General features: G+C 43.0%; 1 protein-coding gene across 12 annotated transcripts in view; it reads right to left on the bottom strand.

Moving 5' to 3' along the window:
• The window catches only part of FHOD3 (formin homology 2 domain containing 3), a 487,025-nt gene that overhangs the window by 22,144 nt on the left and 449,850 nt on the right, over positions 1–15,031 (bottom strand). For all 12 annotated transcript variants that reach the window (XM_037730378.1, XM_037730382.1, XM_037730380.1 and 9 more), the window contains 4 exons: positions 12,447–12,629; positions 10,369–10,488; positions 9,355–9,516; positions 6,066–6,256 (listed from right to left, as the gene is read on the bottom strand). In XM_037730378.1, coding sequence (XP_037586306.1) covers positions 6,066–6,256; positions 9,355–9,516; positions 10,369–10,488; positions 12,447–12,629 — 656 coding nt within the window. The remainder of the gene's footprint in view (positions 1–6,065; positions 6,257–9,354; positions 9,517–10,368; positions 10,489–12,446; positions 12,630–15,031) is intronic.

Here is a 15,031-nt window from a genome sequence, read left to right as displayed (position 1 = left end):
CTTGGGGAGGGGTGAGGAGGCCACTCCACAGGAGAGGACGACAGACCCAACAAGGTGTCCAGTACCAGCTGTTCCCCATGTCTAGAACATTTTCCCCACTGACAGCTACATGGACGGCTCTCACTCATCTCACAGATCTCTGCCAAATACCACCTCCTCTAAGAAGCCTTCCCTGACCATCCTGGGTAAAACAGCACCTTTTAGTCACTACCTAGCCATTTATACCCTTAATTCCCCTTCCTAGCTCTTATTACCACCTGCCATTATATATTAGATATATGATATGATATTAGGATAGGATAGCATAATATAACAATTATTCAAGATCTGTACTCAGGGAGATTTGAGGGGAGAATCCATCAGCCCACAGTTAGCTAACCACTTCACTTCCTTCTAATATATCAACTTTCTGGGTCCTATTTTATATGTAAGTACAACCCAAGGTTTCTTATCCTACACTTTCTAGAGTATTGTTTTTTGATACACAGGGAATTCAAACTTTGAGGCAGTAAAACTTTTAAGGAATTTTTGTCAGTTGAGTTTGTAACTTTTAGAATACATGATAGGAAGATCTTGTGGTTGTGGGCAGGCTGGCCTCCCTAACCAGTACTTCAAAGCACAAGTCAAACATCCTTGATTGGTTCTATCATCTGCCTCTGACTCAAGCCTGCCACTGAGCAGCGTGTCTGGCCCAGAATGGGGAGGGGTGGACTTTGGGCAATGGCACACCAGTCTTGGTGTTTGTCTTCTGCCTATCTCTCCCCCTAGAATGCCAGTCCATTGCTGTAGTTTGCTAGGTTTTCCAGGAAAACTTTTGATATAATTAGGCTTTGTCTTCACCCAAATCTCATCTTGAATTATAGTTCCCATAATCGTGTCATTTAGGGATCAGGTGGAGAAAACTGAATCATAGGGGCAGTTTCCCCCATTCTGTTCTTGTGATAGTGAGTTCTGATGATATCTGATGGTTTCATAAAGGCTTTCCCCCTTTCCTCAGCACTTCTCCTTGCGGTGTTATGTGAAGAAGAACATGTTTACTTCCCCTTCCACTGTGATTGTAAGTTTCCTGAGGCCTCCCCAGCCATGCAGAACTGTGAGTCAATTAACACTCTTTCCTTTATAAATTACCCAGTCTCAGATATGTCTGTAATAGCAGAATGAGAATGGACTAAGGTAGCTTTCTTCTTTTGCTCTCCCCTGTCCCTCTCTATGCCTTTCACAGTGCAACTGTAGCCTAATGGATCTACAGGAGTGAGTGGGTGGGTCTGTACATCCACAGAGCACAACAAGATAAAAGGAAAGGTTAATATGACATTTAAGAATCAAAGACAAAATAACATGATTATCTCAATAGACACAGCAAAGGCTTTCAATAAAATTCAACACTCTTCATGTTAAAAACACTCAATAAACTAGGTATTGGAGGAACGTACCTCAAAATATTGTAAAAGCCATCTATGACAAATCCACAGCTAATGTCATACTGAATAGCCAAAAGCTGGAAGCATTCCCTTTGAAAACCAGCACAAGACAAGGATGCCCTTTGTTACCACTTCTATTCAACATAATGTTGGAAGTTCTGGTCAGGGAAACCAGTCAAGAGAAATAAATAAAGGGCATTCAAATAGGAAGAGAGAAAGTCAAACTATCTTTGTTTGCACACGACATAATTCTGTATCTACAAGACTCCATCGTCTCAGGTCCTTCACCTGATCGCTTCATCAAAGTTCCAGGATGCAAAATCAATGTACAAACATCACTAGCTTTTCTATACACCAACAACCGTTAAGCTGAGAGCCAAATCAGAAAGGCAATCTCATGCACAATTGCCACAAAAAGAATAAGATACCTAGGAATACAGCTAACCAGGGAGTTGAAAGATCTCTATCATGAGAAAATACTGCTCAAAGAAATCAGATGACACAAATAAATGGAAAATATCCCATGCTCATGAATTGGAAGAATCAATATCATTAAAAAGGCCATACTGCCCAAGGCAGTTTACATATTCAATGCTATTTCTATTAAACTACAAAAGACATTCTTCACAGAACTAGAAAAACTGTTTTCAAATTCATACAGAACAAAAAAAGAGCCTGAATTACCAAGGCAATTGTAAGCAAGAACAAGGCTGGAGGCATCATGCTACCTGACTTCACACAACAGGGCTACAGTGCCTGCGACGGCATGGTACTAGTACAAAAACTGAGACATAGACCAATGGAACAGAATAAAAAGCCCAGAAATAAGGTCGCACACTGATGACCATCTGATCTCTGACAAAGCTGACAAACACAAGCAATGGGGAAAAGACTCCCTATTCAGCAAATGGTGCTGGGGTAACTGGCTAGCCAAATGCTGAAGATTGGGCCCCTTCCTTACACCATTTACAAAAGTCAACTCTAGATGGAGTAAAAACTTAAATGTAAAACCCAAAACTATGAAAACCCTGGAAGACAACCTAGGCAATACCATCCTGGACGTAGGAACAGGCAAAGATTTTATGACAAAGACACCAAAAGCAATCACAACATAAGCAAAAGTTGGCAAATGGGACCTAATTAAAGAGGTTCTGTACACTAAAACATACTGTCAACAGAGTGAACAGAGAACCTATAGAGTGGGAGAAAATTTTTGCACACTATGCATGTGACAAAGGTCTGATGTCCAGCATCTTTAAGGAACTTAAGTTTACAAGAGAAAAATAAACAACCACATTAAAAGTGGGCAAGGGACATAGATACTTTTTTAAAGAAGACATACATGTGACTAACAACAATATGACAAAAAGCTCAACATCACTGATCATTAAAGAAATGCAAATCAAAACCACAATGATTTGCAGTCAAAATGGTTAATTATTAAAAACTAACAAAATAACAGATGCAGTGAGGTTGTGGAGAAAAAGGAACACTTATACACTGTTGGAAGGAGTGTAAATTAGTTCAACCATTGTGGAAAGCAGTATGGTGACTCTTCAAAGAGCTAAAAACAGAACTTTCATTCAACCCAGCAATCCCACTACTGGGTATATACCCGGAGGAATATAAATCATTCTACCAGAAAGACACATGCACATGCACATGAATGTTCATTGTAACACTAATCACAATAAAAAAGACATGAAATCAACCTCAATGCCCATCAATAACAGACTGGATTTAAAAAATGTGGTATATATACACATGAAACACTATGCATCCATAAGAAAGAACGAGATCATGTGTTTTGTGGGAACATGGATGGAGCTGAAGGCCATTATCCTTATCAAACCAACACAGGAACAGAGAACCAAATGCTGCATGTTCTTGATTATAAACAGGAGCTAAAGGATGAGAACTTATGAACACAAAGGAGGAAACAACAGACACTGGGGTCTACATGAGAGTGGAGGGTGGGAGGAGGAAGAAGAGCAGAAAAGGTAACTATTGGCTAGCATGCTTAATACCTGGGTGATGAATTAATTTGTACAACAAACCCCCATAACACGAGTGCACCTATGTAACAAACCTTCACATGTACCCCTGAACCTAAAATAAAAGTTAAAATAAATGCAGGTTTGAACATCCAAAGCAAAATTTTCTTAGCCAAGAAACAGTTTCAAAAACTAGGTTTCACCTAAAGAGACAGCTAATTGAAACTTTTTGATCTGAAGCCAAAATATAAGTATTTAGGCTAATTTGCATGACTAAAATGATCCCACTGGTTACCAGCTATAAAGCCCTGAACTAGGGTTCTTCTTTCTGTGCCTCAGTTTCCCAATGCATTAAGTTAAAAAAAAATCACAGCTATGATCCTGAGGACTGTTGGTGGGAGGGGGAAGGAAAAGTAAGGCACAGCCCTTGGGCTCCCAGTCCTCCATCTCAGTTTCAACAAGATAGTTCTGTTTTAATCAGTACTACATACAGGGCTTCAGCTAAAGACTTCATTTGAATCCAGGGTTCTACAGTTTAAATACTTTGGATTGGCCACTTCCCTTTAGCCCCTTTTACTACCCACACCAAAACCACAGTGAACTTCTGGTTCCTCCTGGTCATCCCCAGTGAGATGTGGACAGGTGAAGCAGAGGCAGCCATCATCCAGGTGACCAGCTTACCAAGGAGAATGGGACAATCAGAGCAAATACTTTATAGCTTAAGAAATAGAACTATCGCCGGGCGCGGTGGCTCAAGCCTGTAATCCCAGCACTTTGGGAGGCCGAGGCGGGTGGATCACGAGGTCAAGAGATCGAGACCATCCTGGTCAACATGATGAAACCCCGTCTCTACTAAAGTACAAAAAATTAGCTGGGCATGGTGGCGCGTGCCTGTAATCCCAGCTACTCAGGAGGCTGAGGCAGGAGAATTGCCTGAACCCAGGAGGCGGAGGTTGCGGTGAGCCGAGATCGCGCCATTGCACTCCAGCCTGGGTAACAAGAACGAAACTCCGACTCAAAAAAAAAAAAAAAAAAAAAAAAGAAATAGAACTATCACCAAACTGAGTTTTTATATGTCTAGGATAAAATGGGTAACATAACCAGGCTCAATAGCTTTATAAGACGTTCATAAAATTACTCGTTTCATGACATTCCAAATAATAATTGGTTCTCTCTCTCTCTCTCTCTCTCTCTCTCTCTCTCTCTCTCTCTGTGTGTGTGTGTGTGTGTGTGTGTTTTTAATTGGGAATTGCTTGCATCATACAAAGCATGGAGGGCAAAACCAGCTCACATTCCCTGCTTCTTTGATTTCAGCAAGAAATCTGACAAAGTCTCCTAAAAGTTCCCTTGAGGAAGGCAGTACAGTCAGAAAGTTAGATAGAGTACAGTCAGGGAGATTTATAGTTGAACAATTACATTCTAAAAGAACTGATTAACAGATAGTTGTCAACCTGGAGGGAAGATTCTGCTCCTTATTTTTGCCCTGTCCAACATTTAAAAACTACTGCCATTTTCTTAGTGGTCTAGATGAAGACCCAGGGAGTATGATTGTTAAAGCAGAACTGACACAAGCTGGGAGAGGGCTTATGTGCAGATAAAAGTATCAAGTTTTAAAAAGTTCTTTATAGGCTCAAGGAAGGTGAAAGAAGGAAGTGAGGAAAGAAGGGAAAGGCAGGAAGGGAGGGATGAAGGAAGAATGGGTGAGGATCCATCAACTGTGTTCTGTGACAAAGCAAAGAAGAGAATATTAGCACATAGCAGGAAATGTCCTGGCTTGGGAAGTTAGAAGACCCAGATTCTAGTCTTCTGGCTGCCACTACTTTCTGGTGGCACAGCCCTGGACAGCTATGGGTCCCAGACCCCATTCTCCAAGTGGGAAAAACAAGGTCACTGGGGTCTACATGAAGGTGGAGGGTGGGAGGAGGGAGAGGAGCAGAAAAGATAACTCTTGGATAGTGGGCTTAATACCTGGGTGAATTAATCTGCACAACAAACCCCCATAACATGAATTTACCTATGTAACAGACCTGGAGGGAAGATTGGATATAGTTATATAAAATATAAGTATTTAGGCTAATTTGCATGACTAAAATGATCCCTCTGGTTACCAGCTATTAGGTAACCAGTGTCTCCAGGGTGCTCTTGCATCCTATGACTCTGGGGAGAACTGGTTCAGAGGACAGTAGTGTGATAGAGCCTGGACCTCACTCAGGTAGGCTGTGACACAGAGCAGTTGTTGTAGGATCCACTTCTGGAAGGTCCTCCAAAGACCAGCTGCAGATCAGGTAAAGGAGGAACTTTTCTAACACAGACCTGCCTTGCAAGGGAGTGTCCTCTCTATAGGTGAAGTTCTTCCAGCAGATCTAGAGATGCAGGGTTCAATTTGTTAGGAATCTTACAGGTGCAATTCCTTACAGGTAGGATTTTTGATGAAATTATTTCTGAGATTCCTTCCAGCTGTGAGGTTTGATGGTATTATATTATTGTGTAAGAACAATTAAGTATCCATGAAACTGTTAAACATTTGTATCATCACTGTAATTGCTACGTACCAACAATGTACAAAAAAACCCTGTAAATTTAGCCTTCAGCTATTAATTTTGCAGTATACCATTGTATTGATGTTTTTATAAGTTCTCAATCCACTTACCTGTTGATTATCCTTCTATGGACAATCTTTAAAATTATAATTCGCTCTGCACAGTCTTTCAGGAACTCTGACATCCGTTGCTTTAAAACTGGCTTCATTTCATGTTTTGCAATTGCCTTGAGGTGATCCCATGAAGCCTTGCATCTTCTCTCCATCTGACATAAATTATCCTGAAGTTGATCAAAGTCAACCTGAAAATCAGAGTGCAAACACTGCAAACACACTGAAACTGCCGGACACCAACCTGAGTTGGGAGACCAAACTGACTCCGGGAAGAAACAAACATCAAAACCAAATTCGCATCTTGAAATACAAACATATTTACAGCCTAAAAATTATTCACATGTGAATTTGTCATTATCCTGACATCACCTTATTTAGTGATAAAAGTGTTCTCTAAATGAACCCAATACATGTGTCACCTTTTTTGGCCATATTTGGAAATAAATCTTTGGCAACTGTAAATTAAAACATGATATCAAGGAACCCTAGTACAAGATGAACTGAGTAGATGTCTCATAAATTTTTTCAGAGCACTCTTATTCTTCAGAGATGATATTTCTCTTAAAGTGGAGAAATGCACCCTAGTCCTACGAGGATGGCTCTGCAATGCTGGGGGCCAACTAATAGGCAGCCAGCTTCTTCGTGATGATCTCCTTTATAATGTGAGTGACAAGTTGTTTTACTCACCTGCCCACCCGTCCCTAAGCCAGGAATTGAACATAAACACAAATGCTGAATTAGACAACTCCCTGTTCTCAAGGAGGCTGACTATACACACAGGTGATCCCCAAATTCTGAAGGACGCACACCCCCGCCAGGCCCGTGTGTATGCTTGTATGTGGGTGTGAGGGTTGCCACAGATGCATATCACACATGCGAGGGACAGATGTGACAGAGCACTGGCTGTGTATTCAGGGACCTGCAGACAGGCAGGATTGCCAAAGCAGCCTGAGAGGAGGTTTTCAAAGGTGACGATTTTACGGAGTTTCCAAACTAAAAATTACATAAACCAGAGAGTTGTTTAGTCATGAAAAAAAGATATCAAAGGGCCATAATTTAACAGAGGGATGGAGAAAGAAACTGAGAAGGGGCCAGGCGTGGTGGCTCATGCCTGTAATCCCAGCACTTTGGGAGGCCAAGGCGGGTGGATCACGAGGGTCAAGAAATCGAGACCATCCTGGTCAACATGGTGAAACCCCATCTCTACTAAAAACCCAAAAATTTAGCTGGGCATGGTGGCGCATGCCTGTAGTCCCAGCTACTCAGGAGACTGAGGCAGGAGAATTGCCTGAACCCAGGTTGCGGTGAGCCAAGATCGCGCCATTGCACTCCAGCCTGGGTAACAAGAGCGAAACTCCGTCTCAAAAAAAAAAAAAAAAAAAGAAAGAAAGAAACTGAGAAGGGCAGTAGAGGAGGAAGAAACAGATTAAGTGGGTAAGCTGAAGGGAGGGGACTGAGGTGGATGGAAAGTAGTTAAGGTGAGAAAGGCTAGGTCCAGCAAGCAAAAGTCAGAGCAGCAGGAGGGTGCGCGGGGGGTGAGAGGGAGGTGCGTGGAGGGTGTTGCTTGTTGTGGGGGTGAGCGGGAGGTGCGTGGAGGGTGGGGGGGTTGGGAGGGTGAGTGGGAGGTGCGCAAAGGGTGTTGCAGGAGTGAGCGGGAGGTGCACTGAGGGTGCAGGGTAGGGTGAGAGGGAGGGGCGCGGTGGGTGCAGAATGGGGTAAGCAGGAGGTGCCTGGAGGGTGTTGGGTGGGTGAGGGAGGTTCGAGGAGGGTGCAGAGGGGAGGGGCTGAGCAGGAGGGGCGCGGAGGTGAGTAGGGGCGTGGAGGTAAGCCTTGATGCCTTAGGGGCCACTGACAGAGGCAACTAGCAGGGCCTGCTGAACGCCCACAGGGGACTTGCTGGAGTGAACTCAGACCTCCAGGCCCACCCTTAGAAGGACAATAGAGGGGAACAAGCCCACAAAGGTGTATTCTGTGAGAGGATCTGTGGCACCAACAGCATAAAGACACGCAGTGTAATGTCTGGCAGGAGGCAGAGAGGAATGCAAGATACCGTTTAACTACTGGCCTTCCTGATGCTAATGCATCAAAAAGAGAAAGTTAGTTTAGTCAGAGCTCCGGGATTCGGGTATGCAGGAGTTCACGGCACTTTGAGGAAAATGATTTGTCTGAAATCAAAGGGATCCAGAGTCCAGATAGGAAAGGCTTGGCTTTCTCATGATACAACGAGGCTTAGAAAAAAATTCTGTTAGGCTAGTTCAGGGTGCCCTGCTCCGTGCACCTGGCAGAGGCCAGCTTGTGGCTCTGGAAGTAGGTGGCAGAGCCACAGGCTCTCAGCCACCAGGTACCCATAAGCCAGGGCTGTGGCAGAAGGCAGACAGGAAGGGCCCCTTGAAGCAGGCCTCAGCAGCCACCCCACATCCTTCCCCACCTCTGCCCACCACTTTCTCTCTTCCTCTCATGCTGGATTCCAACACACCCCAGCACTTCCAGCTCTCATGCTCCAGCCACAGGCATTTCTAGAAGGTTCCTCCACACTGGCCTGGCTCCTGTGCTCTATTTAAGGGTGTCTTCCACCCCTGCCTCCTCCCCTAGCCCATTTCCTGTAATCCCAAGACCTTCACATCTCCCAGTTCTGGTGTGTCTGGGATCCCTCCAGGAGTTGGTCAGCCTCAGTGACCCCCTGCACTAGAGGCAGCTGGGTGTCCACATACTGCGACTGTCTCTTTTCTAATGAAGCATACGCTCATGAAGATATTAACTCTGCACTTGCTTTAAGAGCTTGCAGCTGAGGACCAAGGCCATATACTGTTTATAGGCCTATAAAAATGTTCCCTCTGGGTAAGATCATAGGGACAGCTGATCTGTGGGGAGCAGAGACTGGGAGGACCCTGTTTTCCAGCTCCACACCTCACTGCAAGGTCCTTAGGAAGAGCCAAATTGCATATTTTTGACATGGTTGCCCACCTAAGACAAAGTGTGCTGTTTTAGTGTTCTGGAGAATCCAGCCTGGTGAGTAACACCGCTCAACAGTGGACGCAGGGTTTAGGAATGGGATGGCAGGCTTGCCTTGCATACCTCAGTAGGAAAGAATCTGACCGAGAACCAGAGATAGGAAAAAGTTCACTAGAAATACCATGAAACAAATCATATTTACAAACTCCAGAGCAGGGAATGCAGGCAGCACTTGGGCATTTTACTTAATAGGGCACGTGATCCTCAAGGATGACTGATAAAGACCCCGCGGCCACAGCAAGACCAGGCCCACTCCTCGCGTCCGTGAACCTACCTTGGCTGACCTGGTGATGGCCCCAATCTCTGAGTACAGATCAGAGCTGTCTGGGAAGTTTTCCACCACCATGGTGCACACATGGTGGAGAAGTGACTGCTTGTGCACTGTGTCTTTGACTTCTGGAACCTTCTCGAGGTAGCTTAACTCAAACGCTTTGGCCTGTTGCACAAACATCAATAGAAGACAAGTTTCACACAGGCTCTTAGAGAATAGCACAGATGGTTATAATTGATTCCTGGCTGCAGTAGCCCAAGGTTCAGCTTCTCTGTGGCTGAAGCTCCTCAGGCCACACACTCTATGATCCTTGGCTGATCACACATGGGCCAGCCACAGTGAGAATGAAGGAGCCTCTAGCCCTTTCCCACCACAGCCATGAGCCACATCCCAGGGCTCATCCCTAAATCAGGGTGCTGTGGGACTGGGCTCTGACATCTGCATATTGATTTATTTCTCCCTTTGCCTGTTGTTGTCTACTTCCTGGCTAAAGCTGGGCCAATTTGAAAAAGTTGCTTTTCTTAATAGCTAATGCATGCCGGGCTTAATACCTAGGTGATGGGTTGATAGATGCAGCAAACTACTAGGGCACACATTTACCTACGTAACAAACCTGCACATCCTGTACATATACCCCGGAACTAAAAAAAGGTTTTTTCAAAAAGTTGTTTTTCTTTAAGCATCAAAATGCATATAAGCATGAATATTTGAGTGATAAGCTTAGAAAACAAATGGGGTAGAAGAAAGTTTTCCAATGTCAAATTTGAGAGTAGTTACACTTCATAAAGAATAGTGTGTGTGGTTTTTTTCTGTTTTCTTCTTTGTAGCAAGACATAAGTTGAAATAAAAAGGCCCTGATATCTTAAGAACAGAATTCCTTCTAGATTTTCAGCAAGAAGACACAAAAGTCAGTTGTTCTGTGCTTTGAGGGACCTGAGGTACAACATTCATCAGCGATTGATGGGCAGGGATTTTGTGACAAGGGGTGCCTCAGGATGAGGGATGGGGAAGACTTACATTAGTTCCATTTAGAAAGTTCCCAATGGCTAAGAGAGTAGACAGGATAAAGCCCAAGGTTTTATTATTCTCCAACTGGTCTATTCCTTCCTTCAGGTCCAGGAGTGGTTCTGCAACTTCCTTTCAGTTAAAAAAAAAATTAGATGATAAAGGATGTACACTTTGGCTTCACTTTTTTCTTTTGACTTTTTGTATACGGGAATAACAAGCAGTGTTCTCCGAGCACGAGGCGATCCCCCGCAGTGAGCATTGCTCCTAGGTATGGAAACAAGTGGCAGGGAGAGCCTCTACTCCCCAGACTCTGCAGAGGAGACCAAAAGGAGCTTGTGCTGGGGTGACGAGGGCTCTGGACTCCCCGTTCCTGCCCACTGTGCAAGCTCAAGCAGGACCCTCAGGGAACACCCTCCTCTGACTCTCCTTCCTGGCTGTGGCTGACTTCTGGGACACTCTTCATTCCCATCTTCCTTTGGCTTCTAGACCATATTCTTCCTCTTTGCTTTTTCTCCTTCCAGGCAGCTTGGCAACGAAAGTTGTAGCCTCCCTGTCCCTGAACTGCCCCAGGCCTCCTCCTCCCCTCAAGGCACTCCATGGCTAGCCACCTCTCAGCCTGGGCTGCTCACTAGAAGGCTACTATCCTCACTACTCCACTGCCTTCATGATCCCCATCCCTCAGACCTCTAGCCCTGTAACCTCATAGCCTCCACCTCCCCTACCCTCTCTGTTGTTATTCTGGGGCCCCCATTCCTTTGTCTTGACTGAGGCTCTCTCCTAGCCTATATCCCAAAGCCAGGAGGTTCAGCTTCAATTTTCCCAGGCCAGGTCCTGCCAGGCTGACCCAGTGATCTGTTTTCTCCATGATGTTACCTCCCTTGGCTAGAGAAAGTCACCTGAGCATGCTCGGTGGTCTTGTGACCCAGTCGTAGTAGTCACCTCAGCGGTACTAGGTGTCTTTATCTCTGCTTGACTTCCTGATGAATACTGTAGTTCCCCGCTAAAGCCCCCCAACACCCACCACCACATTTCTGGCCCTCACTATAGGACCTTGCTCTTTCCTTTGCCAAAAGATGGAGACCACGTAGACTCTCCACTTAATTATTTTTCTTTTTTAGAGATGGGGGTCTCACTCTGTTGCCTAGGCTGGAGTACAGCAAGTCAATCATAGCACACTGCAGCCTTGAACTCCTGGCCCCAAGTGATCCTCCCACCTAAGCCTCCCAAGTAGCCAGGACTACAAGTGCATACCACCACATCCAGCTAAGTTTTAAAAAATTTTTGTAGAGATGGGGTCTCATTATGATGCCCAGGTTGGTCTTGAACTCCTGGCTTCAAGCCATCTCCTGCCTCAGCCTCTGAAAACGCTGGGATTATGGGTGTGAGCCACTGCACCCAGCCTACCTGGGCTTTAGAATCTGTCTTCTCTGGGTACCTACTCTCAACTAAGATCCCACACAGTCCACTTTTCATCTCTCCCTTTTCTTCTCCACTGGCTCTTTCTGTTCAGCCTGTAACAAACTGCCCCCGCCCCATTCCAGAGAGGATGTCGATGTCCTCTGCATTCTACTCAGGAGGAGTCTCCTAAAGCTTTCTCCATTAAGGCTCCTTTCCTTCTATTCTCCTTCCAAACATTTGCAATAGGCATCACCTTCAACTTTCTAGCAGGGATACTCTTTCAAAGGGACCCAAAGACCTGCTCATTGCCACAGTCACTGGCAGTTTAGGTGATTATCATCAGGTGGAAGGATTACAGGAAGTTTTCTATATTGTGCTTTTCTGTATTTTCCACATTTTCTACAATGAGAATGTAGGATCTGAAAAAAACGTAATTGTTTTGTTTTCTGATCAGTCATCTGGTACCCACAATCTAGTGTCTGAGGCTGGTGCCAAGCAGACACTTTAGAATCAGCCCTCATCGGCCAGCTGCTGATCACCCGGTGTACACACAACTTCCTCATTGTCAACTGACCCTCTGCACCCTATGCCAAGAATGATATTTCACTGTCTTAATATTGATCAGTGAAAAATTGCCTTTCTCTACACTGTGGATGTGGGATCGGCTGCCTGTCTTACTGAGAGCTTACCTTTTCTGTGGTTTCATAATCCATTTTGAATGCCCAGAGGTGAAGCCGTGCAGAGAGCTCGCTGATGGAGGAGAGGGTGAGGAGAAACTGCTCTGCACTGCCCAAGGGCATTTCAGGGTTGGCCAGCTGAGCTTCCTGGATTTTCTGCTTCTCTTCGTCAGTGGGAATCATCGTTAGAATTTTCTGGAAATAGGAGGTGATATAGTATATTTTCTCTTAGTGATAGGCTCTCCCCTGCCCCTTCAATGTTATAAAATTTATATTATAATTTTCCAACCAAGTAACAGAGATATGTGCAGGCGTTATATTTTCATAAACCAAATGTACTTGAAGCAATTTGACCCAAATTTTCAGGGTCTTGCACACATAGGACATTCTAGGCAAGGAAGGGAGATGGGAGTTGACAGAAAGATGAAAGACAAGACACAAGATTAGAGAACAGCTCCCTATTCCCTAGGAGGTAGAGTAAGATATGTCAAAAGATTTGCTTTGTAGTACTTCTCCTGGATTAAATTAAAAGCTTACAAAAATGAATCATTTTCAAAGAAGTCAGACTGACTTTTGTTCATATGACATATAATTATTAACTATATTTCAAAACTTGCATAGAAATGATAGTACCTTAAGTAACACTAAACTTAAGCCTGATTGCAGAAAAAACAATGATGGTATCTATAAAACACAAGCTAATGAAAAAAAGTATATCTTTTTACTTTTATTTGTTTCTGGTAAAAATGAATTGTGGAAGGCAGAAAAGGCAAAAAGGCACCAGAATGCTTATGATTCTCATACGCTCAAATTCCTTTGTGATTACATTTTTTTAAAGTAAAATTTCTCATGTCTACTTTTACCATTCCTATTTAACATCATATGGAAATCTTAGCCAGGCACATAAAAGAAATAAAAGGCATACAGATTGGAAAGGAAAAAACTGCTCAGACACATAGATATCCTAATTGTCTATATAAAAAAACAACAAGGAATCTACAAAAAAGTACTAAAACAAAAAAGTGAGTTTAATAGGTTGTATGATATAGGGTCAATACATAAAAATCCGTCTTATTAGTTCATTATCTATATATTTATAATGAACTAATTTTTTAAAGAAATGCTATTTACAGTAAAACACATAGGTATAACTAAAAAATCCTGTTAAGTATCTTTATGCTGGAAACTAGAAAATGCTGATGAAAGCAATAAAATAGATACAAATAATAAATAAACAGAGTGACATACTATGTTTATAGATTGAAAGACTCAACACAGACAAGATGTTAATTCTTCCAAAACTGATCTATATATTTAATTCAATTCCAATCAAAATACCAGCATGACTTTTGTAGATGTATGATGCAGGACAGGTGAGTACCAAAATTAGGGCTTAGTCTGGGAAGGTTTTTGGCTTTAATCAGGAAAGAATTCAAGGGCAAGCTGGTGGTGATAGACTGAAATTTTTTATTGAACAGCACTTCTCCTTCTGGAGCAGGGCTGACTCCTAGGAAGTGTGCCCAGAATCAGCAAAGTATGGGCTTTCCGCAACTGTATGTATACTCACATAAATCTGTTTTCAATTATATGCAAATTAAAGGTCAGGTCAACACAAATTGAGGGTTGGGTTGTTTAGAACGTTTTAGGAAAGGAGCAGTAAGTTTTGGGTCTTGTCATGGAAAGAGGTGGTAACTTCTGGGTTGTTGCCATGGCATTTATAAATTCTCAGGGCTCTAGTGTGAGTATCTTATACCAGTGAGCAATGAGGGCAGCTAAAGATTGCTTTTGTCGCTATCTGTGGCTTTTGACGGGTTTTTTTGCTTTATCCCACCTGAACCAGATCCTGTTTTGGTCACCAGGGTTGGACCAGAAAACAAGTCCCGCTGATTCTAAAAGTTACATGGTAAAGCAGAAGAACTAGAACAACCGCATTTGAAAAAGAGTAACCTTGGAGAAATCATATAACCTGACTTTAATAAATAAAAAGCTACAGTAATTAAGACAATATGTCATTGATAAAAGGATAGACACCTACATCAATGGGACAGAGCCAACAGTTCTGAACAGGACACACAAATATGGCCCATTGATTTTGAAAAAGGTGCAAGGCAATTCAATAGAGAGAGAATATTATTTTCAACAAACGGTGTTAGAACTAGGCTCTATATGCAAAAAAAGTAACTGCAAGCTAAACTTTACACCATGTACATAAACAAACTCAAAATGGATCACAGATCTAAAAATAAAATGGAATAATATGAAACTTTTAGAAGAAAACATAGGGGAAAACCTTTATAACCAATGTTAGGCAAAAAATTCTTATACATGATACTAAAAAAGAATGGGTTAATAAACTGAACTTTATCCAAATTGAAAACTTTTGCTTTGTGATAGATACTGTTAGAGAATAGCGGGCAAGCTGTAGTTCCTCAAAAGATTAAACGTAGAATTATCATATGACCCAGCAATTCCATTCCTATTCACCCAAGAAAAATGGAAACTTACATTCACACAAACACTTGTACATGAATATTTGTAGTAGCTTTATTCATAACTGCCAAAAACTGGTGACCAAGCTAAACATTCTTTTTTTTTTT

Source organism: Cebus imitator, unplaced genomic scaffold, assembly GCF_001604975.1.
Source record: "Cebus imitator isolate Cc_AM_T3 unplaced genomic scaffold, Cebus_imitator-1.0 Scaffold342, whole genome shotgun sequence".
NCBI classification, from domain to species: domain Eukaryota; kingdom Metazoa; phylum Chordata; class Mammalia; order Primates; family Cebidae; genus Cebus; species Cebus imitator.
The sequence above is the reverse complement of the archived record's forward strand: the minus strand, read 5'-3'. Positions and strand labels throughout refer to the sequence as shown.